Source organism: Pipistrellus kuhlii, unplaced genomic scaffold (genome assembly GCF_014108245.1).
Source record: "Pipistrellus kuhlii isolate mPipKuh1 unplaced genomic scaffold, mPipKuh1.p scaffold_m20_p_2, whole genome shotgun sequence".
NCBI classification, from domain to species: Eukaryota; Metazoa; Chordata; class Mammalia; order Chiroptera; family Vespertilionidae; genus Pipistrellus; species Pipistrellus kuhlii.
Genome location: NW_023425515.1, coordinates 14,124,765 through 14,152,190, shown reverse-complemented (window position 1 = coordinate 14,152,190; position 27,426 = coordinate 14,124,765). Strand labels below are relative to the sequence as shown.

The following is a 27,426-nucleotide window of genomic DNA, read 5'->3' as shown; positions in this document are numbered from 1 at the left end:
GAGAGAGAAACATCAATGAGAGAGGAACATCATGGATTGGCTACTTCATGCATGCACCCCCAACAGGGGATTGAGTCTGCAACCTGACCGGGAATCAAACCTGTGACCTCTCAGTTCCTGGGTCGACCCTCAACACTGAGCCATACTGGCCTGGCACTTTAGATTATTTCTATTTTAAGCTTAGCTCCCTTCCCCTCAATCATTCCTAAGCTTTCAATCAGTATTGGACTCATCCTATCGGGTACATTTGGCCTCTGGCATTTGACCTCTTGGCTAAGGTAAGACTGCCACTTCCCAGCAGCCCCACCTCCTAAGACAGGAGGCTAAATAACACCTGATTTCCATAAGTGTTGGAAATCAGGCAAAAACTAAAAGAATAGCAAAAACAAAACAAAACAAACAAACAAACAAAAAACACCCATGACAGCTTGTAAAACACATATTGTATGACAGGCACCGCTCTACATGGTTTAAGCTTATTCATTTATTTAATCCGAAAAATAATCCTGTGGTTCTTTTATTAGCCTCATTATAAAAGGTGGATAGCTGAAGCTGAGTGAGGCCTAATAAGTTATCCAAGGAAACACAAACAATAAGTCAGTATGGGGGGTGGGGGTTGGAGCCCATGTTATTCCGCTCCAGGGATAATGTTCCTAATTGGAAAGCTACGCTGCTATATTTGCAGTTCTACTTGGAAATGGTGTGAGAATTAGTAGTTTCTGCAAATTACATGTAATGTACTATAAACACAAACACACACATATAAATACACGCATAGCTGGTTTACCTACACAGCTGCCCATCTAAATAAAGATAGTATTCTGAAATATGTGTTCGGTTTATTTCTTGGGGCAAGTGTCACTTTTTTAATTGCAAGATTCCTTTAAAAAATTCATACCTTGAGACACCGCTCACATTATTGATAACTTTATTTTCTCATTGGTGACACGTTTCAGATGACAAATTTCTCCTCAGGGAGAGATCCTAGTGATTTTATTTATTTATTTATTTATTTATTTATTTATTTATTTATTTATTTTTGTACCACTGTCTCTTATGTTTTTAAAAGGGTAAAACAGAACAGATCAAACTACCAAATCCATGTCCAGGGCAAGGGCTGGGAGGAGAAACACCGGGACTCGGTGTCCAAGTGATTTCACACGCAAAGGACTTTACGATGCATTTACCTTTTGTAGGTTAGTACATGCTGCTCCCAAATGTCTCAAACGGGGTACCTAATCACAACTCACAGTATGGGTTGCCAAAATAAACTAAAAGCAGGCATTAGGAATAAAAATAAAAACCAAAAAGGAACAAAAGTGCTGCCAGGGTGTTTCTACCCACCATCACAAATAGTAGGCCAGACCCACATACCAGTCAGGGATGCAGAGCCATAAAAGTGACTGATGAAGAGACTTACAGAGTTAATATCTTGCCATTCCTGTTCTAAGACTGTGTGTGGTGTGTGTGTGTGTGTGTGCGTGCGCGCGTGTGTGTGTATTCTCATCTCTTTGCATGTTAGTGTATACAGACTGAGTGGGGAGAGAGGGAGAGCTTATAGGCACTCATGAAATAAAAGCATGGGCTCAGCTGGCATTGCTCAGTGGTTGAGTGTCCATCTATGAACCACGAGGTCACAGTTTGATTCCCAATCAGGGCACATGCCCGGGTTGTGGGCTCGATTGCCAGCGTGGGGCATGCAGGAGGCAGCTGACCAATGATTCTCTCTCATCATTGATGTTTCTCTCTCTCCCTCTCCCTTCCTCTCTGAAATCAATAAAAGTATATTTAAAAGATAAATAAACAAAAGCATGGAAGGACCCTGCCTTTCTATAAAACAAGGTGCCTGCGTTAGTGATGATTTTTTCCAGTTTTGTACTCCATTTTCGTTTACCCTCTCGTCGACATGTGTTTTTTTCAAAGCCAAATTTTTAAGATGTATACTAACTTAGCACTTGATTTACGAGTGCGATCTTGAGATACTCTGGAAAGTTCCACACTATCTTAATATTATCGGAGCTCTGCTGCAACATATGGTCTTTTCCAAAGGAGACACACATGTTCGTGGCAACATTTGGTGTGACTTTACCTCTCAGCTGAAGTTGTCTAACAACCATCTCTCAGGTGCCAGCACTCCATCTCCTGGGTTTACATCTAAGGAGCTGGCAAGCCTAGTATTCCAGTACCGGATTAGATCCTCGCAAAAACTTGAGTATCAGCCTGCCTTGTTAGATTTAACACCAAACATGGTAAATTTTCTTTGTTCTTTCAAATTTTCTTTGGTTTATGTTGTTTAATATAGACTGATTAAAAGATGCTGTCATCTTGTTATTTGGAGGAATATATATTAAAAGAGTAGCAAAATTTATAATGTAAAAAGAAAAAACAACATTTTACCAATCACCTACCACAGATATTTCAGCTTTAAGAATTACACTCTGACTTCCCAAACACTTCATTTTATGTTCCTATATCACAAATTATAATTTTACAGCATTACATATTTAAAACCATATTTTGATTACTTCTTTATAGCGGAGTGTGCACATCAATGGCATGTTTACAGATACATTTTCCTCAGGTCCCTGGCACCCAAATCGAGTTTTTAATGCCAGCGTACCATTTATAACTGTATGAAACAGCAAATGTAAATGGGCTCCGATAGCTTTTGAATAGTGAAATATGCTCTCTGCTTGAAAGTTTAATAAACGATTTGAAATACTTGATTCCTACACTCATTAATCAGGCACCATTGGCAGTTTCAATTCTGCCAGGTCTCCCAACCAGTCATTACAGAGTTTTTGCACATTCAGCTGCCTGACCCAGCCCTGGAATAGGCCTTAGCCCTTGCTCTGTCCCAGAGGGAGCCCCGGGCATCCTATGTTTCCTGCAAGCAGCCAATCCCTTTCAGTGGCCATGGTATTCTTCGATATCCTTAAATGAGCTCTTCTGACCTACCAAGTTCCTACCTCTGAAACTTACAATCTTTTATTTAATTAGCTTACATGCCTTGAGCACCCACTCTTTCCCAGACTGTGCGAGGCATTGCAAATAAATAAAACAAACATCCCTGGCCTCACAGAGCTGAGAATCTAGACATGGAAGCAGCAAGCATTCAAGAGGTCCCTGCTCTGACTGGCACTCAAGTCTAACCCTTGGTACTCAACTCAGTCCAGGCTAACTCTCTCGCTCCAGGCTGGGAGCCTCTGCTGCTGGTTTGGGTTCTGCTTCAAAAGAGAAAGAACACGAGAATGGTAATCCCACCACCTTCTGGTGATGGTGAAGCCAATCATATACATCAGCCCAGGCTGAGAGAAGCTGACCCGCCTACCCAGTGGTACAATCAGCCCTTATTTAGGTCAACTCTGAGTTTTATGGTTTTCCCTTTCTCCCTTTTCCACGGGCCTGCCCCTGAGCTAAAATAAAAGGGTTGTGACAGGGAACGCATACAGGTTCTTGGAGAATGGAAAATCATGAAATCACCCAGATCCTATCGATCTCTAAAACTCTATGGGTTTCCGATGGTTAGGAGCCACGTAGTATTTCAGACTGAAAAGGTTCTGTGGTTTCAAAGGAATATATACACCTTTATTAAAATGAATAAGGCATTTATTACCACCTGTAAAACCCCAATTTGATTGGGACTATTACTAACTTCATACATAGATAAAGAAGCCTAGAGGGGTTACATAACTTGCCTGATATCACAGTTTAGAAGTCATGAGGCTGAAATTCCAGTCCCTGGAAGCCTTGCTGTCAGAGTTGCTCCTCTACCACTACACTATGCTCCAGTTCTCATCAGCATACAGGACACTGTGCCTTACTCATCACAAAAGGGGTGGTTAGGGATGGAAGGCAGTGTCAGAGGTCTGAGAGCTCATGAGCTTTGGCCCTGTGGTTCCTGCTATCACTGCTGCTTATGGAAAATGTATGTGTGCATATGTATGTGGTCTTGTTTCCCTTAAGTCTTCCAGTCATACAGACGTTGGTCAGATTTCTGACTTACTTTCTAGTTATATGACCTTGGGAACATGACATAACATCAACGATGTATTGGCTATTTGCAATGTGCTAGCCACAGTGCTAAGTGCTTGGCATGCACTGTCTCATTAAATTAAATTAAATCTTCATAAAAACCCAGGCAAGAGATAATATTATTCAGATTTTAGAGTGGATGGGACACTCACTGAGAGAGGATAAGAAGTAATAACCTTTCCAAGGTCAAAGAGCGAGGGGGGTAACAGTGGTAGCTCATACTCAGTGAGGAAGAGATTGAGGCAGAGGCATCTTGTGGGCACTCTCCCATGAGATGGTTTAGGACTGAACTTGGCAACTGGCACCCACTGCCCGTGGTGACAACTAACAAGGACCCCGAGGATGAACACTGGAGCCGCACATCCTGGGTTCGAATCCTGGTGTCTAGCTGTGATATCTTGGGCAGGTTTCTCTTGCCTCAGTTTCTTCGTTTGGTAAACGTAAATTAATAACACTATATACCTCAAGGTGTTTCTGTGAAGAATAAGTGAGATTATACTAGAAACTGGAGGTAGTAGGTAATCAATAAATTATAATAAACTTAATAAACTACAGAGATCATTTTGAGTAATTCTGATTCAGCAAGCTTTTATTTCCATATAATGAAATGAATGAGCAGGAATAGCTTATTTTTGAAGTGTAAAATTCCTCTAAAGAACCAAAAACGTCAGGATCTGGGTGCATCTGTCGTCTCTTTTAGTTGTTCGGACCAAGTACAGATCTGATCTTTTAAAAAAATATTTGTATTGATTTCAGAAAGGGAGGGAGTGAGAGAGAGATAGAAACATCAATGATGAGAGAGCATCATTGACCAGCTGCCTCCTGCATACTACCTCACACTGGGGATCTTGAACCTGCAAACTGGGCATGTTCCTTGACCAGGAATTGAACCATGGCCTCCTGGTTCCTAGGTCGATGCTCAACCACTGAGCCATGCCAGCCGGGTGGATCTGCACTTTTATTTCTTTCCTACAAGGATATGTCTAACAAGGCTGGTAACTCTGATTTATTGGTTACAACTAAGGAAATGTATCATAAAAGCCTGACATGTGACATTTCTCAGTATCTAGTAGGAATATCTTGCTCACAGCCCACCAGCCAGGACGGCTCTCATTATCTCTAAGAAGGGACACAGTAAATGGAAATTCAGAGGCCTGAGTCTCATGAGCTGAGTAATGAATGGCAGAATACTCAGAGTCATAATGATTGGGGTTAAGACCTTATTTGGGGAGCCAGCAGAAGATTTTTAAGACTTTCTGAACAAGTGCTTCTTTTTCTTTTCCTGAAATAAGTGGTATAAATTCCTATATCAAAAGTACTTCAACTGCCCTGACTGGTTTGGCTCAGTGAATAGTGTTGGCCTGTAGACTGAAAGGTCCCAGGTTCAATTCCGGTCAAGGGCATGTACCTTGATTGCAGGCACATCCCCAGTGGGAGGTGTACAGGAGGTAGCAGATTGATGTTTCTCTTTCATCTGTGTTTCTAACTCTTTATCCCTCCCACTTCCTCTCAGTAAAAGTGCAATAAAATATATATATATTTTTTTTTAATAAAAGTCCTCCAACTATTTTTTAAGTTAAGCTTCCTAAAAAGAGAATTCATTCTTAGTTTTACCCCTAGTTTTTTATTCCTAGGTCCATCTTGGGTCTTGAGTCCATCCTGGACATCCTGTAAGGGAACTGGGTCATTACAATGTTACCTCTCAAAGAAATAACAAGGAAGGAGCCCGCACAGGGTCCTATTTAATGATGGTAGGTATTCAGTAAAGTCAGGAAAAACTTGAGTTTGAAGCAGTATTTCTAAGTCAGGGACCAGAAAGCAATTCATTAATAAATATGTCAAATAATGTCATGCAAATATAATCTACATCCCTTCCACTTTCAGGATAGCAAAGTAAACGGATATATATAAAGAGGTGAGCTAATGAATTTTTCATGTTTGGAAACAGATGAAAAAGTCAATTAAAATTTTTGCTTAGAAACAGAAAATAAACTGCCTATATTTGCACACTGGCCTAATCTTTCAATTCTAAGAATTTAATATTTCAGATAATTACCCAATTTAGAGGATCATAAACTGAAATGAATGGCATGCCAGAAGGTCTGTCCTCCCTTCAAACAAAAACATTTTAATGGCTCTTCTACAGTATTTTTGAAAATGGCTATAATAAAAGCTACAGTGAACAAGACAAAAAATTCTAAAGGCCTCAATAAGGCTACAATGCACAATAAGTTCATGTTTACCAGCCATGCTTAGGCATATTTGATACTGAAGAAAATCTCTTTAATTCCTAGAATCCATCCATTGCTCTGCAGACATTGGCAAGGTGGCCCATCCAATGTATTGCAATGCCAATAAATAGCACTGCATAGAGGCAAGGGTACTGAATTAGGATCCAGAGACTTGGATTCTGGCCTTAGCCCTGTTATTCAGAAATTGTGAATTATCAGTCCTCTATTTCTAAGATATTTATAGCACCACTGTTTTTTGAAATCATGTACCTTTTTCTGCATGCCCCCAAAAGTAATCACTAAACTCTAAATTTGACTGTATTGGGTCCTGCTTTTGTGAAGTTACTCTACTGATAAAATATTAAATGCTATAGACACCACATTCATTATGTTCCATTAAAAATATTTTGAAGTTAGAGTTTGAAAGTAATTTTATAAATTTCCATAAATTCAATCTATCACTTTATCTTAATATTTAGTTAAATCATTCAACATTATATATGTGAGTATACATATGTATAAGAATTCTAGGTAAATAAAAAAGGTCAAATGCATTCCATTGGCCAACTTGAGAATAATGCAAACTCCTTGAGATTGTACCACATACATCTTTAAAAACTGCAAATTCATTACCAATATTAAGAATCAAAACATTAAAATTTCCCCTTTCTATTTTTACATATGAAATCTACTACCTGATGTACTGCACTAGAAAGACTTCAAAACATTTCATTTCCTTATACTTTGAAGTCTAGAGGGAATAAAACTTACTTATTTTCAAGTGCAAATAAAACACTTTGTTGAACACTTTTAGTTTTAAAAATAAGCATCCAAAATAGCACTATCTAAGACAAACCTTATTTTTCCCTTTGTAAAGCTATTAGTCAACATCCTTTTTTTTTTTTTTTTCATCTTTAAAACCTGGGTTACATTTTTACTTACTGAAGGGAAAGAGTTTCAGTGTGACAGTGGCTAATCACCTTGATTCCAACTATAGGGAATCAATGATGAGATTAAGTCCATTGACAGCAAAGTGGGGGCGAAAGAAGACATGATTTGATAGTAAGGTCACCAAAGATATCATGTCAGCATTGGTGTCTTCATATCATTTCACAGACTACTGCCCATGCATGGAGGCGGGGCAATAAACAAAGGTTATCGATAAATAAGTGTTGCCACAAAACCTAAACTGCTGACAAAGTGGTTTGTGTTGTTCACCCTCAGAAGCTACTGATCTGTCTTCTACCAATTATTACACACAAACGCCCCACATACATCCTTCATCCAAGTTAGGTACACCCAGATGAAGTTATTCCTCCCCCCTCAAAAAAATAGGTGCAGAGAATACTTTTTTTAAAAAATAAACTAAGAGTAAGGCCCTACAAGAAGAGACTGCTACATTTAGAATGCTAAGCTGTAATTTTTGACAAAGGACAATAATGCGCCCTAGCTCTACCAAGATCCGAGCTGCTCTTCCTACCCCTTTTGAATTAATTATGGGTTTAGGAATTGGAGTTTAAGAACTTGAGGATATAATCATCAACTGTTTTTGGTTTGAAACATGAACAAGGAGGTGAACAGAATACAGGCTTTGGAAAATAAACCGTTTCTACTTTATGTTTCAGAGTTTTAATGCTCCACGGGATTTCTCTTGCTGACTATACAATGCAGACGGTGAAGGAGAAACACGTGCTCCATAGAATCCAGTGCTATTCGGTCTATACCAACCCCACATTTTATCTTCTCAACAGCTTCCTAGAGAAATCAGAATCTTACCTTCTGATATCTTCTGCAGAGGCCTCCTGGTGCTCTGAAAACTCCTGAGGTCTATGTCAAACGGCCATTGTCTCGCTCCCGGGGTCTTAGGGGCTTGGAGAGATCCCAACACCTGCTGCTACCACTGAGCGTCGAGGCCAGGAAAGCTCCAGGGTTTGCCAGCGGGATCACTGAGCCACAGCCAAAGCTTGGGAAGCCTTAACAACTGAAAGCAAGTGTAGAAGGCAACGTGGTACCCAGCACTGGGCTCAATTGTAGCAGCAGGGGGAGGAATGTTCCGGCCCTCACAAGGGTTCAGAGGCAGCCATCAGGGAACCCAAGGCTCTGTGGATGGACAGGGCCAAGGAAGTGGAGACAGGGCCACACAGCAGGAGACCCTAAGGGGAGGGGAACGACTAGCGCAGAGCTCAGGTAGCACTTGAAAAGAATCACCAAAAATCCCCCGACAGAACACAAGAAGCGATGGCGAAATGCAACAAAATACATGGAGATAGGCCATTCTAGCACCCCATACGACAGCCAAAAACACAGTGGGAGGGGGGACATGGAGCTCTAGCTCTAGAAAGAAAAGTAAGGAAGACATATTATAGTAGACCCACTGCAGTTAGGTTAAAAATCCAACACATTACAGAAAAAAAAAAAAAATCCCTCAATCCTGCCATCATCACATGTACATCATGATAAGGAAATGAACGACTATTAAGTGTCAAAGGGTGCAATCTACAAGGAAACAGAGATGAAAAGGCAAAGTTGTGAGTTATTAGAGGAGAAAATGAAAAGAGGGAAGGTTTCATGGAGAAGAAATTAAAATCACTTTTTAAATGATAGCACGTTTTATCAGATACATCACGTTCCGTTATGATCAGATGAGGAATATGGAAGGAATTCAATGAGAGAAGAAGAATATGGAGGAAAAGGAGCAAGTGGATACAGAGTGTGCACAGATGAAAAGGGGAGAGGTAGAAAAAAAGGGGAAAAGAGGAAAAGAAAGAAAAAGTGTGATTAACGTAGTAGATTGCAGTGCACTGTCAAATTTGTCAAACAAACTACTCACTAAGACTCTCCTGAATGTCGACTTCACACAATGTCATATTTTCCAAGGAGATGCTTATAGCTTCCTAACCACTACTCACAGCTCTTCAACTGCTCAACAGCCCCAGGAGCTCCTCTTCAGGAGCCCAGGGAATATTAAATATTAAACAGCTATAAGAGACAGACCCTAAGACAATTTTGCATTAATGAGCTGGATAAAAATCAAGTCAGAAATTAAATATAAAAAGACAGACTTTAGTAATCCCTTATATGTATCAAAATTAAAACAATCAGACTCACTTAGTAATTGTCACTTTTTCAAGACCAGAAGCAAATGAACCAGTATTGTATACTTGTTTTATAATTAAATAAGAAGAAACTCTACTGCCTGATAGTATCATAGTTATGCACATGTCATTCTTGAGCTCAAGTATTCACTTACATTTTTTTGTAATCCAAGTTAACTAAAATAGGAATAGATAATCTATTTCCCTTGATTTCAAATAGCTCAAGTAATCTTGTGTCTCACCTCAGATACATATATATATATATATATATATATATATATATATATATATATATATATATATAATGTTATCTTATTCAATATATGTAATGCTATTACATGTACAATAAAAGCAACTTTTGCTTAGGCAAACTCAATTATGTCTAGTAAGTCAAACGTTTTTTATAAAATAACCCTTATTCTACAAAATAGTTGGTATTGACTAGGCAACTAGTATTTTATAAAAGATAAGAAATCTGAATATCCCTCTAAAAATACTTTCATTGTATAAACAGTGCCTCAGTTTAAATATCGATTTCAACTAAAACTTAATTTTTTAAAATATATCTTGTCAATATGGTAGGTTTAGATAAGAAAATATTCAGGGAACCCCTCTGGTAAAAACCAAATGGAAGTGGATTTTTTTAAATATAATAGTCTGACTTTAAATATTAAAAATCAACTACAGTTTGTTTTTCTGACCCATGTTCTCAATCCCACTTATGAAAACCATTCCGACAATACATTTTTTTTAAAATGTGCAAGAAAGTGATTACATACTGTCAATGTGAAATGGTAGAGTTCATTTATAAGGCTCTTCAGATTAGATGGTATGTCAGGATTATTATCCGTGGAAATAGAAAAATTGGCAATAGCTTTTTAAAGATAAATATTATATTGCTACTACAGTGTCTTACTAAAGTAGTAATGTCAGATCATCTAAGGCAGTGTTTCCCTGTTGCTAAGCATCACAAAAGGATAAATTTTTGATAAACATGCTCAATTGCATCCCTATACCCAGCCTTTCAGCACAGTTGGTGTCCAATGAATATTAATTGGCTGAATGGTAGTGCCACATGTGAGAAGACACTCCTCAAAAAGATTGCATCTTGGGGTAATGGTGGGGGGAGAGTAGGTTATGGTCAAATAAATGTCTTAAAAATTAAAATAAGATTAAACAGGTGAATTCCTGTTTGACTTGTCAGAGCCTTTATTATACTACTGTAAATTCCTAAAACTCTACCTTTTTTATGAAATATCTATTCATCACAGATTAATTATTCTAGAAAAATTTGGTCTAAACCTCTGTGGCAAAGTTCATATTTCTATATCCTGCAACCCTTTAAAGAAAGACATAGGTAAGCTACTAATTGGCCCATATTCATATCCATTAAAAATTATAAGGTGGAAGATACATATATATGTATGTATATATACACACACACACACATAATATATATATATGCATATGTATATATATATATAATGTGTGTGTGTATATATTTCAAATATAGTAGGCTTTATTTAAAAAATGGCCTCTGTTTTGGGGAAAGAAAATTTGAGAAAATTTAAAGTGAGAAAAACTAAAATATCTCATTCAAATCCTTCCCTTGGTCAAGAGAGGATCTTGCTCCAGTAAAGTATTATTCAATATATTGGTGCATAAATATATTAGCAATAAATTGCTAATGTCCCAGATACTCCTGTGCAACTATCTGACTAATATGGTATCTTATAATTTTGCTTACAATTATCTTAAATTAAAAAGAATACTCCTTGAAAGAATTATGCATATTAAATAGTTTGGGGGTTTTTTTACTTATAATTCAACACTGTTGTGAAAAAGGAGGTTCTCATGTAGCACTGAATGGAGAAATACTTGCTTTTATTACTAGAAGTCTTTTTTTTTTTTTTTTAATTACTATGGCTCAAATGAAAAACAAGAATACAGATCAAATAGTGACAGGAATTCCATGAGAAACTATGCTCCATATACTGAGGTATCTGACAAACTTCAGGATTTGTATATTTTCAAGTAGCAAATCCAGGGGTGGGTGGGGTGGAATATAAACTTTATGTATGGGGCACCTACAGGATCACGTGCGTTATGTGTTATGTGTTAGAACGACGTTCCTCTTTAAAACAATGTTCAGAGTATCAGAGGCCATTTTCCCATGGATGCCATCTCAGTCCTGGAGAGAGAGCTCCTACCCCAAAGATACCAGCAGACTGGCTCCCCGTGGGCCTTGTTCACTCACCAGCATCCATTAGCCAACGCCACGCTTTCTCTTCAATAGATAAAACACGGCTTCTTCTTGCCAGGGTGCCATGAAAAGGGTCCAGAAGGCTCCCCTTAAACAACATTTCCCGAGTGGCTGCTGCAGCACCGAGAGTAGAGATGCCAGGTCAGCCACGTCTCCTTCCCAGCAGCAGTGGCGGCAGCGGCAGCAGCGGAAGCTGGAGCAGAACATGGAAACCCAGCTCCTCGCAGGATGCTAGCTAAGCACTCTGTGCCCTCTATACCTACACAGAGGTCACCCGTATGCCTGCACCTTTCCAGGTTGGCTGGCAAACAGAAGTTTTCCTGTGATCAGGCTTAGAATCTGCTCCCAAAAAAGAGAACTACAGAGTGGCTGTGCAACGCGAAGGTTCTAATCCCATGGCAAGCAGGTTTACTTTATTATTAGGAAGGCTGGATGAATCCATTTAAATTTCCATTCACCCTCCCCACTCCTACCAAGCAAGTGGATTGCACTAACTTTCCTGTTAATGAAAGAAAGGATGTTACCAAGGATGTTGAGAGCAAATAAATGGCCTCATGCAATTCTGGTCATTTCTTTCCTAATAGTCTATCTGCCTTCCTGGCACAGGATCTTTTTTTTTTTTTTTTTTTTTTTTTTTCAAACGCTCAAGTTTTCATAATCTTTACCACAGTGCCAACAGATGGGGAAATGTCAGGTCTTGTGATCCTAGGTTACAGAAGGAGCAACGACTTCTCTGCTTCTATATTTTACTCCCATTCGGATGTTACGGATGAGTTTGCTCTTTTTCCCACTGCTGTTCAACGTAAGGGGTGGTCAGAATACGGCTGGACAACAGAGTTACGTAGGTAACGCCATTGACCCAGCATTCCCTTTGCTTAACATTCAGAGATAAAATCCTAAAGCTATAAAAAGTATCTAGATTTTTTTTTTATCTAAATAGCTTAACAAAGGATATGCGAAAAACAGATTATTTGTTTAATGAGTATGTACTTGAAGAGAAGAATTATAACTCTAAAATATTCACAGTAGAGAATAACCACTCTAATTAGCAACCTTACACACAGAGATTCTGAGGATAATATTGTTTCTTGTGTATTAATGTTCACTTCATTATCCAAGTAATAAGAACAATAGCTAACCACTGAGCAAACCCACTGAATAGTCATAAAGGGCCAGGCACTGTGCTCAGTGTTTTACATGTGCTATTTCATTTAATCTTTTGTTTTAAATATATTTTTATTGATTTCAGAGAGGAAAGGAGAGGGAAAAAGAGAAACCTCAATGGTGAGAATCATTGATTGGTTGCCCCCTGCACAAACCTAGCCCGCATTCCCAGGCATGTGCCCTGATGGGAAATGGAACCATGACCTCCTGCATAGGTCAATGCTCAGCCACTGAGCCACACCAGCAGGCCAAATCTCCACAGATATTATCACTGCTGCATTTTGCAAATAAGGAAACTGAGACTCAGTCATGTTCTATCACATGTTCAAGGTCACTGAGCTCACCAGTGATTTGAAACCAGGGGGTCCGGTTCCAGAAGTGGAGCTCTTAAACGTTTCACTAAAACGGAAGCATTTATGTTGTTTCACATCTATTTGTACATTGTAAGTTCCCCTTTAACACATAGACATTAGAAAATGTTACATTTCATAATAGCTAATGAATATGGTCTTTAATGTGTGCCCCGAAATTCCAATAAGTCCTTTACATGTATTAATTTATTTCAGATCCACAACAATCCAACAAGGTAGACAGCCTCCGATTTAGGGTCACATCTAAGGGACCCAAGGCATAGAGTGGCAGGTAAGCTGCCAAAGGTCAGACAACTACCTACGAAACAACTACTAAATGGTAAATGCAACCTTTTAGACCCAGGGAAGATGGCCCCTGAGTTGTAGCTTTGAGCCTGTGCCAATCCTCTGCTGTCTTGGAAGCTGATGGTGTTAGACACATAGAGAGAGGGAACAAGGAATGTCAGGTCTGGCCAGGACCCTAGTGGGAGGAGGATCTGCTATTCTTGTCTCTTTTCAAAAATGTAATATGCATAAAGTACATAAGTTTACATAATACACAATTCTACATCCATTTCTCTGCATGATGCTCACCAATTAAAGGAGATTCACAAACGCTGTATGTGTTACTCAGATTTTTAAAAAGTGAAGGACAAATTCAATTTTCACTTTTGTTTCAAGTGTATCATATCTTCAGAGGCACTAGCCATAACCTTATTATCATCACAGTGTCCGTCATTCTGCTTTGGGGGATTACCGTTGCTGGAAGCCACGCTTGTACCTTACTCCGTCATTGGCAAAGACATTACCGTATTTTTCGGACCATAAGACGCACCGGACCATAAGACGCACCAGTTTTTAGAGAAGGGAAATGAAGAAAAAAAGATTCTGAAACAAATAGTGTCCTAAAATATTTTATGTGCATTAAAACCCAACATCACAGTCATAAACACATGTAATCAACCCTGTAAAGTAAACAGCAGCATTTAGAACCATTTTAGAGCCGGGCAAGCACACAGAGACCACACAGAGCCGGGCAAGTAAAAAAACTTTTTTTTTAAAGTATATGTGTAGGCTATATTTGGACCATAAGACGCAGGGACTTTTTCCCCCCACTTCTGGGGGGAAAAAAGTGCATCTTATGGTCCGAAAAATACGGTAATTATGTGCAGGGCCAAGATAATTATTGTGGGCTTGGAGGAGACTTCAGAAATCCAGGGATCGTCCCCTGAGACAGGGACTGAACCAACCCTGGACCAAGAGACTTCCTGAATAGTCAGCAGCTGAAATGATTGTCCTCGAATCCACACAAAACCCTCTGGGTCATCTCAGACAGCCCAGATCTCTTAAAAACCTAGGGTTCCACGTGTAAGACTGAAAAATCAGTGAAGAATACCAAGACCAATCTATCCCTTTAATTTGACAGCAAGTGTACTTCTCTGGACTAATTTCGTTAGCTTCACCTTTTGTGGCTTTAACCAAATGTAAATTAGCACAAGAAACCATGAAAACTTCAGAAAGAAGACAGTTATGGTGAAGGCATCTGGTCTCTGGTAGAATTTAGCCACAAGTAATAAGAAAGGCAGTCATTTGCTGGCACTTAGCAAGAAGAAATTTTAAGGTGATGCATTACAGACTATTTACTTTCTATTCTTTTTACAATCAAGAGTTTCCATAGAAGGAAGATGTCAGTTCTTTGCCTATTGCTGGACAATTATCCTCACTACAGAATTCTAGAGCAGTGCTATTATACATTGTACCCACAAAAGAATGGCTTTCTCTATGGCTGACAATGAGATTCATCTGTCTTCAAGGTTAACACTGAATTAACACAAAAGTTATTCTAAACACATTTGATATCCTTTGGGTGAGCAAAACAAAGTGACCATCACAGGCTATTACATGAGACAGTCATAACAAATGATTTGTATGGCCTTGGCAATACAATACTAAGTGATACACTGGGAAGATCATGACTCATTTATTCAGTCATATATATATATCAATATTTAAATTCTTTTACTGACTGCCAAAATTACCTAGTACAGTAACAATTCTTATTTTTTGCTGATGTTGATGTTAATGATGGTGCAATTAAAAATATAGAAAAACAGCTGGCCGGTTTTGCTCAGTGGTTAGAATAGGGGTGTCGAACTCAATCAGAGAAGGGGCCAAAATCTAAAATCCAGCCTAAATCGCGGGCCGAATGGTTTACTGAACAGTCATAAACTGTCATTGTGATGGAAACGCAGCGGAGTGCAGTGATGACAGTGCGGTGCGGGCCACATTGCAAGGCCTGGCGGGACGGATTTGGCCCGCGGGCCTTGTGTTTGACACATGTGGGTTAGAATGTCAGTCCATAGAGTCCAGGGTTCAATTCCTGGTCAAGGGCACATACATAGGTTGCAGGCTAGAATCTCCACTCTGGTCAGGGCTCTTGCAGGAAGCAACCAATCAATGTGTCTCTCTCATTCATGTATCACTCTCTCTCGCTCTCTCTCTCTCTCCCTCTCTCAGTCAATGCAAGAAATATCCTTGGGTGAGTATTAAAAAAATAATAATTAAAAAATAAAAACATAGAAACATAAATTTCTGGTCATTTTAGCACGTCACATTTAGAAAGATCAATCAACAGAAATTAAATGAATAAATGAATATCTTATTCTCCAAATCTAACTGGGCCTACTCTCTTATTTAATTCCTTTAACTTGGCTTTAACTGGAAAGAAAATATTAATGAATATTAACTCTAGGTGGTACTTAGGTCAAAGCAGGTGAGGTTGCAGCGAGTTCCCCAGTTCTCCTAGAAACCAAACAATGCACCAACTCTAACCAATCCTTAACTAATACCAAGTCAGCCAAATATAAACTGGTGACCTCAAAGGGAAGAGCTCCAATTATGCATTACAATTTCCTGAGTCATTTTGTCCTCACAACTTTATGCTTTAAATAAACCTAAATGCTGGCTAAAGAAAATCTACGAGCAACTCAATATGACTTAGTGTTTCCAAGTCAGGAAAAGGAAGAACTTTCAGTGTTTGAGATAACGTTTGTTTTCTGTAGTTTAGAAAATAAACATTTCCTATGCAGTAATCCCTGGAGGATAGTGTTTGTGTGTGTGTGTGTGTGTGTGTGTGTGTGTGTGTGTGTGTGTGTAAGAGTTGAGCTGGGGGAAAAAGAAGGGAGAGAGAAATTTTTAGCAATAATTTGGTGTTCATGTAAACTGCTTATTTTGTGCTAGAGTTAGAATTTATCTCAGCAAGTTATGTGCATGTAAGCTGTGAAAGTATTGCAATTTAACATAAAATCAACAGGAAACACTTACTTGATTGCATATCACATTTCTATGGATTCAACGATACATAATGATATAATCCAAATAGTTACATACAATAATAGAAGTCTTGGGTCTCTAAATTAGATTGATTTGGTATTTATTTCAATATACATAAGCCATTTTCTACAATTAAACATTTTTTTCTCTTTTCCAAATGAATAGACTTTGTCCTAAGGTTGTGTTTACATAACCCTAAGGATACCTACTTTACTTAAATATATGTTATGTGATTTATTATTTTCTGTAGTTACTACAGAATGACTAAGAGAAATAACAGTTTTATACAGGGTGTCCCCCAAAATGTATACACTTTAACAGCAGATAGTTCAATTTTGGAAATGAAATGTATTTTAATAAACACAGTTTTATAATTATTCAAAATGTGTGTATACCTATTTTGAGACACCCTATATTTGTCAAGTATGGGTAGATATGTAACCTATCCAATGACATTTTAAGATATCAAGGCATTAGTACAATCTTTTACTGAAATTGTCCATCTTCCCATGTATTGAATATTAGTTGGAAATATATCATATGTGATTGTCTTTCATATCTGTGTACAGGATTGTAAATTAATAGGACAAAATGCCATTTCCGTATCAGATATATACCTATATCTACCAGTTCTGTAAATTCTGATTACATGGCATTGAGTCAGGTATTTTATTGTTCCCATTTGATGGATGAGAACACTCAGAAATGTTGAAAAATGTGTCCAGCAAGATGTGCTCCAAAAAAAAATGTCTCAAAACCTTGGCTAAAAACCAGGTATTAACAGGATTCCACTAACCAACACATACACAATGTTTACTTTTTCTTTTCTCTTTATAGGGACTGTTATATATATTTATATAACCTATAGAGAGTTACAACTTACATTTTTAAGAATTTATGAAAATTCTTAAAATAGTTGGAGATTGTTACTCCTTTAGTTGTCAGATAAATAAATGCATAAGTGAAAATTATTTCAAACCAAATAGCATACATATTTTAAGATGCAAAGAATACTTTTATTTAATCAGCACATGAATGTAGAACATGAGTTTGTTTGTTTTTTTAATAAATTTTCTTTGTGTATGTTTGGCATTGCTGGCTGGCCTAAGATAAGTCACCTCAGCTAAGGAATAAACATTGTTCTTTTATTTTTACAGGGTTCTGTAAAACTTGTTGTTAATACAAATTTTATGTTTTGTAATTAAATGCATCCAGTATTATTCCTTTTTCAAAAGCCCAGTTTCACTTCTAATTAGCTCATATCTGTCTTTTTCTATGGCACTTCCAGATCTACTTTCCTGTTTAAAATATTTCTTCCCCCCCTCTCCACCCTTTTTTTTTCCTTCCAGAAATGACTAATCTTCCTGTTATTCTATTCTGTCAGTTTTTCCCCAGTATTCTTCTCATGTTGCATAACATTTACTTTTCACTGACTTTCTTTCAGAGTTTTACTACTACATCCTTTATGCTAGCCTTCTGTTTTCAACAAATTGAAACAGTCAACATTTATGGATTAGCTAATTTGGTGTTTGTGCTATACAGATCAAGCTCTCTCTTCAAGTCAAAAATGCAACAAATTCTTTCAATTGACAGAATATGAATATCAATTGTTAATCTTAAAAAGTTAAATGCAGTCTAAGCCTCAGACTTATCAGATAGCACAATTAAAGGTCAATACTTTCCACCTTTTTTAAATGTCTTACTAAGGTGCTAACAAAGAAACAGAATGCCATTTCTAGAACTCTCTTGTTACCCAGCAGTTATCCATAACATTATAAAACCTGTTGACATAGACCTATAAGCAGAATGTACAGTGGTTCCATCTTTCTGATTTTCAATTACAAAAAAAAAAAAGTACTTCTAATTACATGCCAAAAAATTGCCTTAGCCCTAATTTCAAATAATTATAACAACTATATAATAGCAGCTGAAGATGAGTAAGAATCGTTTCTATTCCAGATTCCAGAGAAGACATCTAAGAAGATTTTTAGAATTACAATGATTTAAATAATCATTATATCTAAAATTTACAACACAATATCACATGCCTATCAAACAATATAAATCAGGACCTCAGGTTTACATAGCACATTTTTTTATTAATTCAATATTATATCATGGTCATTACCTCATAGTGTAGTCACAGCATTCATTAGAGAAAGAAGTGTCTCAACTAGTCCCATTTACAGAGGCCATTGATACAAGATGTTCCAAGAGCTTTAGAAATTGTACATTTTCTAAAATTCAGAACACCTTTAAAAATCCTAACAAAACCATTTTAATTATAAGAGGCAAAGACATCTATAAAATGTCACCCTCAAATACCTAAAACAGAAGTCAAATGAAGTTCAAATATTTGCTTTTATAAAAATAAGCTCAGAATCCTATCACTTACTTTGAGTCTTTGGGGGAATCCCCATTACTCCACCTTCCTATTTTCCCAAATAGTAATAACACCCTTGTTTGTCACATGTAATGTCCTATATAGAAATACTTCATTTGCTTTGGTTCAGCAGGAGTAACTTAATTTCAAATCCCCTTATCCTATTTTAGACACAAGGGCCAAGGAATCTAAGAGTAGCTAAAATTATTAATTCAAATGTATAGTATAAAGCACTAAATATTACAGATTCATAAACATGTTTATTTTTTAATCACATTATGAGTAGAAAACAAATCCAAACTGAATATTCTATGAAAAAGGAAAGATTAGATCTACATCCCCAGCAGCTAGCACAGTGCTGGCCAAAGGGGGGGGGGGGGGGGGGGAATGCTCAATGTGTATCTTTTGAGTGAATAAATTCCATTACATAGAGGTATATTTACAGTAAATATCTGTGATGGGGGAATAACAGCCTTACCTAATTCAAAACATCATATATATGTGAAATGACTTATAAATATTTTTAAAATCTAAAAATATAGGCATCACCATTAAAATGCTTTGTTCTTCGCCTTCATGTCCCACGTGTGTATATTATCTCTCTTCAGCTAAGTCATAGGTCTCTCTGAGCAAATTCCATGTCTATTCCTTCGACCAACAACCATTCAACATATATTTCTAGTGGGTCTAGTGTCTAGAAAGTATTTCACTCAATTGTAAGAATATAAAAGTAGTAAGTCACAGGCCATGCTCTCAAATCCAGAGAGGGAGGGAGATGTAAAACTGTGACTCATGTGCCAAGACCGTTACAAAGATATGAATTCGGTATATTACAGTAACAAAGAGGCAAGACAACAGTATGGCCAGGCCTGAGGTGAGGAGAAACTTCTAAAGGAGATAATGTGTGAACTAAATTGAAATATATAAAAATTTTGCAAAACTCATGAAGGGAGAAAAAATATTCCGAGCAGATAAACAGAAAGAATAAAGGATGTTAGGTTGGAACAGCAAAAGGGGACTGTGGCTTATATTCTGTGTTAAAGGCATTAGGTCTCAATCAATGACCCATTTGGACTCAGAAAAATGCTCAGCACTTAAGAAGAGATCAATTAATATCTATTAATTTGAATACAAAGAGATAAGACATGGCACCATTTGAGTACTCATTGTGCACCAGGCATTTTGATAGTACACATAGATAAATGTACTTCTTATCAACCTCACATCAATCTTGAGGTAAATAATATTATTATCCCTACCTTACAGATAAAGACAATGGAGGAACTTGCTGAGCCAGTCAGTTGGCAAGTGGTATAGTGAGTGATGTCTGAGTGTTTTGAAGAGTTTGGTAAGAAAATATTTGAAAATAAAATGCTAGATGGCTATTCCATATGGTCAAATGACTTAGAGATGACACTGCTAAGTGTTTAATAAGGGCTATTTGGGAAGAGGAAGACCCAGAGTTCCAGCATTTGTAGAAGTGTAACTGCTTCTACCATGGCCAATTTCAAGCTGCAGGCAGGAAGTCACTGAACATGGAGCTGGGAAGAGATCTTGTGTGAGCCAGCTCAAGCATGTCACTGCCCACAGCCTTCAACAAGTTATAAGTAAAGAGTGAAAGTAACAGGTTAATTAGATGACCAGGAGGATAACAACTAAATCAAAGAAAAGGTACAACTGCTAACTCTATGGTTTATAGGATTCTGTATGCAACTAACAGTTCATTTATAATTGAAATTAATGAATTCCTAAGGAGTAGAATGTAATGTATGAAAGGGAAGGAGGATAAAGAAGTAATTCATAGAGATTCCTCAAGGAAACATACATTTTCTATAAATGACAGGGTTGACATTTTAAAAAAGTATTCTTTCAATGTTATTAATGAACTGTGATTAGTAAGTGATTTTCTGGGCTAAATTATTCCTCCCTCAGGGAACACACAAAGGGATTTATTTCCATCTAGAGAAGTTGAAGGAAACTGTTTGATTGGGGTCAGCAATAGGCATTTCAACCAAAAAGAGAGGGGAGGTATTTTTGCATATCTTGCTTCATACAAATACCTGTCTTATAAAAGATGTTGAATGATATTTATCAGAAAAATAGAGCAAGAAAGCCAATCATAGAACTAGATACATATATCTTAATTGTATGTTAAAAATATTCATATATATGTGTGAATTCAAATTACTAATATTTATATTATTGCTTTTAAAAAATCTCTTTAGGCTCCTCATTGAACAATAGTGTTGAATGAATCATCATGGTTAACTTTTATATGCATATAAAAGAGTTAGAGTTATTAATATTAATATGTTGTTCCTATCACCTTACAAGGTTCCTTTATCAGTTAACAATAATGTCCAATGAAAAAATATATCTAGATAAATTTTAAATAAAATATAAACTCAATTATTCACAGAGAATGCAAACATAATATTCCAAGAGAAGAAACATAATTAGCAAAGCAAAAAAGATCAATTCTACACAAATTTTTTTGGAGGTCTAGCAACCTAAAACTAGTGTGTCCCCAATTTTGGGCATGTAACAACTCTACTGGTGACCTGTGATTAAATCTGGCTCTCATAACCTGCTGCCTACCTAGCAGTTAAGAGAATCCTGGCTTAAATGGGCTCTATTGAGCACATGTAAGTCGTTAGCTCTGTTTAAGCTATTTAGTGCATATGCAAAATATACTCTTAAGCCTTCTTAAAGCCCATCCACATATGCTGATGTTCTTATCTCAATAGTAGGTGCCAGCCATCTTTGATTGGGTCAATTTAACCATTGATTTTTACTCATAATGTTTATAAATGGCAAGTGTGCCACTTTTTCAATCCACTGCCTTAGGAGAGAAAAATTCGCAGAATATGTGATTAAGATTTTTAAATCAATCAACAACACTGTTGCCAAGAACATAAAATAACTCAGGCAATCAATTTTGTCATCTAATTAAATTGGCATTCTTTTCAGCCCAGTTATCAGACTGAGATGATGATATATAAGTGTATTTTTTATTTCTGTGATATTCCAATTAGCTGGGAAGCAGAAACTCAAGTCAAATGATTTTAGTGTTCTGTATACAATGCAACTTTTCATTTTCTTGAATGAAAGGGGCCTTTCAAAGAGTTGACTGTGTCAATTTTTAATGAAATGTATGGTTTAATGTAACTGTAATGGCTATAATTAGTTTAATAGGTTTTTTTTTAATCTGGAGTGTGGGAGCAAGGAATGATGTGGATCAGTAGCTACTCCTATTTCAGTTGGCATTCCACAATTGGTTCCATTTTAAATTCAATAGGAATAAATTAGTATTTATTGGAAGCTTACCATGTGTTGGGCCTACGGGTAGACAATTGGAGATTCATGAGTGACTAAGGCACAGTCTCTGCTTTTTAAAAAACCTTCCAGACAGGAGACATAAAGGTAGAAACCTAACAAGAATGGTCTATACTAGGAAAAGGTGGAGTTCTAACACTTCTCTCTTTAAATAAAATAACATAGTAAGTAATGTATGTGTTTTCATATGTCTATACTAAGGTAATATTACCTGCCTTATTAGAATTAGATGTAAAACAGCAATGATTTACTCTTTAGATTAGGCATTAAGAGATAGGATGATAACTGATATGTCCAGATGAAAACAACTACCAAAAAAATCTCAAGCTAAAATATATATATATATCTCGCAATCTCTTCCAGTTAATTTAAACCTAGATCTGACTACAAGGTCTTTTGAAATGAATACATCACTGTGTCCTACAAAAAAGAAGCAAGACATAAAATGCAGAGTAACAATAAAACTCCTTAAACCATTGATGACAAAGGAGAGCAGCCCAGACCTAGTCTGATGTCTCCTTAGCATTTTAATTACTTTGCAACTTGCAAGTTGAGAAAATGAGAGGATCCTCATTATTATCAACAAACAAAATAGAATGCATAGGTCTTCTCTAAACTCATCTCTTCTAAGCATGTAGGAAGGACAGGCTCTCTGTTCAAAGCAGTAAGACAAGGGGAGATACTCTACAGAGTCTGTGTATATCAAAGCCTTCCTTCCTCTGAAAACACACTGTTTGGAAAACCACATGCCAAATCTAAGCTAACGGATCAGCAGAACACATTCTCTAAGTAGATGACATTTACCAATTGTGAGGCTCCTTGAAGAGGGCCAGTGAGTCTCAGTGAGTAACGTCTTCATGTTCAAGTGGTGATTGTCGTGCTTGTGACTAGCTATATAATTACTTCAATCTCACCCTTAATGAGCCTGAAGTACTAAATGTTTAAGCCCTCCTGATGATCCTCTTCAAAGTGGATAAATGTAAATTTTTTAATTGCTAGGACTACTGGCATCCACACATAATCTGAATCATCTTGGATTCTCTAGAACTTCCAGTTCTTTTCAAAACAGCTTATATCATGCAATTCCTAAAATAACTGTCGGAGGGGGGAAAATTAGCAAGTGAGCAAGTGGCAGGGGCCCAGACATTTATCCTTTCCTGAAGCTTGGTCTCCCTTTCCTGCTTCAGGTCGAAGATTTGCAACACCGTCAAGTTTTCACAGCGGGAGGACAAAACAAATTGTTGTTCCTGAAGTTAGGGTGTGCAGAAATTCAAATGTACCAGAGATGCATGCATCTCCCTATACATATCTCATATCTCTGTTATTATTATTAGTTCTGTAAGAAAAACACAATGAATATAGTTGCAGTCTGGTTCCCAGAATGTGCCTCTCACAATACACCGAAGATGCTGCTACAACAGCAGGGTACTTTTGCGCCCAAGAATTCTTACTAATACTGTTATCAAAATAACGGCGAACTGTGCCAGGGCATGGATGAATTTCTCCTTCCTCTCTGAGATATGGGCTGTATAGAAAGCTAACGTACCAGGAAGCCTGACCAGGCCCCTGTGAGCTGCCCGCACAAGATAACACACAAAATGTGGCATGTGTCCAAATAAAGGCTTGTTCCAGAAATTTACATCAACAGAACAGAAATAGTCCGTGATCATGCCAGGTCAATTTAACCAGATGGATCCAACCATAAATGCAGGGTGTGGGGTTTCATAGAGAAATAGTTTATGAACAGTTATAAGCATCTACCTAACCAATGTCCCATTACTTTAAAAAAAAACAAAACACATTCTCTAAAGTTGAATTTAAAAGCACATGAAATCTGTTCACAATTATTAGTCATGGTCAGGAAGAAACATGGCTTGCAATTCACTAAACACTTAATGAATGCCAAGAATATTCAAAACACTGTGCATACAGAGATGATTAAGTAAGGCTTTCCTCTCTGAAGGAGCTTATAAACCAATGGGAAAAAGTAACATTCATAAATGAACTGTAAAATCAAGTATAATGTGATTTATTCTGTGACACAGAAAATGGTAGGGAATGCAGAGAAAAAGAAGTTATTCATTTCATGAAGTATGTATGCCTTATTTGATAATCATTGTCTAATAAGGGCCTCTGATGAGTAAGGGCAGAGAGACAGAACTAAACTTATCTCTCACCAGCAAACATAGGTCAGCTAACTGTAGGGTTTTTTGCTAAACAAACAAAAGTTTAGCAAGAAAAAAAAGAAGTCTGTAAGGATCAATGGCTATGTAAACTTAAAATGCAAAATATTGTATATTTTATTATAATTTTAAAGGATGCCCTATACCTCCTTTGTACTAGTAAATTTTACAGTGAACTTGGTATGCACAGGCATACTTTTGGGGGGAGGTGGGCAGAGCCTGTTTTAACAGCAAAACACTGTAAACCAGTAATGCTGCCAGTAACCAACCCATCTGAGGAGTCAAGAGTTACTCATCTGGCCCTAACCGGTTTGGCTCAGTGGAGAGAGCGTCAGCCTGCAGACTGAAAGGTCCCAGGTTCGATTCTGGTCAAGGGCATGTACCTTGGTTATGAGCACATCCCCATAAGGAGGTGTGCTGGAGGCAGCTGATCAATGTTTCTCTCCCATCAAAGTTTCTAACTCTCTATCCCTCTTCTTTCCTCTCTGTAAAAAATCAATAAAATATATATATATTTTTAAAAAGAACAGTGGGGAATAGCAGTGCCCCGCCTTAGCAGCAGTGAGTCAGTGATGCCATTCATGAAATGAGTACTCGATATTCCAGTGTTTGCTGTGAACAACTGGATAGTCATAATTAAAGGTACATGGTGATCTCAGGTTATTTATAAATATAATTGAGCCCTAATCTCACCGATGGCTTCTCGGTTTCTTCATGTGGAAAATGAATGGATTTTATGACATTATTCCTAAAGACTCTTCCAGTTACAATCCCCCAAATCTATGGATCACTGGAGTTCATTGTTGAAACTGACAAGGGAAAAATTATCTCTAAATATCAAGCAAAACCCTTAAACACTGGGCAAACAATCATTGAAAATGCCAAGTAAACAAATCTTACATTTAGGCAAGAAGAAAAAGTCCGGTTTTTCATGGACAAACCTAGCATCTGAAGTTTTCATCCTTACAATTTCTATCAAGCTTTCATTACATCGGAGGCTTGGCTATGTGGCGATTTGCCTCTATGATGCAAATCTGGTAAAAACTTAACCAAAGTGGTACCACCACAGAATCTCAATTTTCTTCTTCTAAGTCACTTCCAATCTGCTAGATACTTCCAATAGTGCAAATAAAAATAAGGTTAGCTGGTTATAATCCAAACTTAAAAATTAACCTGAAACCCTAATCGGTTTGACTCAATGGATAGAGCATTGGCCTGCAGCCTGAAAGGTCCCAGGTTCGATTCAAGGGCATCTACCTTGGTTGTGGGCACATCTCCAGTAGGGGGTGTGCAGGAGGCAGCTGATCGATGTTTCTCTCTGATTAACATTTCTAACTCTCTATCCCTTTCCCTTCCTCTCTGTAAAAAAAAATCAATACAATATATATATTTTTTAAATTAACCTGATATTGAAAAATCATAATAATTTAGGGGTACTTCACTAGCCAGAATACTACCATTTGAAAGATGGCTGCATTCTATGAATGACTAGAGAGTTATCTGCGTGTGTTTTTTTTAATGTGTATTGATCTTATTTCTATTCTCTCAATTGACGTAATAGCTAGTCATGGCTTAGAAACGAGATTTGCAGCCTGTCCTTACAAAGATCTATGCAATAATAATAAACCCAGTGGTCAGAATTCATCGAGCTCCACACTGAGGATTATGTCACCGGGCGAAGAGCTGCTGCTGGACCAGCCACCTCAAATAGAATTTGTAAACCCACAGAGAAATGATTTCTCATCGGTCAAGTGCAGTTTAGAACCACACAGTGGAATAAATCCGCAGTAATTTTATAAACCTAAATCACTTTATCTTTAAGGTTATGTGATGTAGTTGCATCTGTGCAAATGGGGGGATAAAAACAAAACAAAAGAAACCACAGTTCAAAAAAAAAAGATGGCAGAAGGTCTACCATGGTGACTGAATTAAAACGTGTGATGGTTTTACACCGTTTCGTGTTGAGCTTGAAGACAGCATTTATGAAATATTTGGAAATGTATTGAGCAGTATCCTTTTAAGGAGTTGTGTCATAAGATAAACACATTTGAGTGATCAAATAGCTTTCTCGAATGCATGGAACTGGAGATTTCATGCTTCTTCCAATGGTGACCTGTTTTTCTCTGTAACAGTTACTAAGAAAAATATTTTCAGCTAGTCATAAGAATGACTTCCTGAGAAGCCCTTTTCTTTGTACTGTGAAACAGTCTGGAAAATATCTCGCTTGACTCATTCATGCTGTCAAAATATACTACTGGCGAAGGCTGACCACTGATTTTCCCCGTTTCCTAGAACAACAGATGCAATGTATGCATGAGATTCCCAAGTAACAGAATTGGGGGTTTGGGGACCACTTTCATGTGCTGATAGCTTATAAAACTATACCCACGCGGGCTGGTCTTTTCATTTGCGATGCCTGAGGAGGACCACTTAGGCAGGAAACATTTTGTTCCATTGAAATCACTGCACTTAAAAAAATAAATAAACAGAGTAAGGTCCTTCATTATGACTCATGTTTTTTAACTTCAGCGCTACAAATAAGGATGGATTAGAAATCCAAAGAGAAGATATTAGAGTTATTTGGAGAGTACTCTATGAGAGTTATTTAGAGAACATAAAATAAAATACATTCTCTAAAAAGACATAAAATTCTTTACAAAAAAAATAAAATAGTCACGAGGTAAACCAGATCATCACTGGGACTCCACATTTGTTGATACACATGATAAGAATCGTTCAAAATTAACACTCACTCGTTTACCAACTGGCTATTTCAGTATAATTAATAAAGGAGATACAACAAAATGGGAGATAGATAATCAATGGAAACCTGCTAGTTATAATGGATACACATCAAGTAGCACTATTTGTTTTTGATTGTTTTTTTGTTTTGTTTTGTTTTGTTTTGTTTTTCAGAGCACAGAAGTCATAGGGGATGCTACTTAGAGCGAAATAATAATTATTTTTAATCAGAAACCTAATGGGGATGTTAGTGAAACAGTGGCTCCACCCTCTAACTATGAATAAGAAATACTGAATAGGTGAAAAGATTG

The 27,426-nt window shown here is 37.2% G+C and overlaps 1 protein-coding gene across 33 annotated transcripts in view; it reads right to left on the bottom strand.

Annotated features, from left to right (window-relative positions):
* MBNL1 (muscleblind like splicing regulator 1) overlaps positions 1 to 27,426 on the bottom strand; it is a 193,568-nt gene that overhangs the window by 95,101 nt on the left and 71,041 nt on the right. For 3 of the 33 annotated variants that reach the window (XM_045583607.1, XM_036445949.2, XM_045583610.1), the window contains exon 1: positions 11,619 to 11,740. The exons of 26 other annotated variants lie outside the window; for them this stretch is intronic. In XM_045583607.1, coding sequence (XP_045439563.1) covers positions 11,619 to 11,624 — 6 coding nt within the window. In that variant the 5' untranslated portion in view covers positions 11,625 to 11,740. Of the gene's footprint in view, positions 1 to 8,042; positions 8,601 to 11,618; positions 11,741 to 27,426 lie in introns of those variants that run through there. 4 more of the 33 variants (XM_036445938.2, XM_045583609.1, XM_045583606.1 and 1 more) reach the window with 3 other exon arrangements.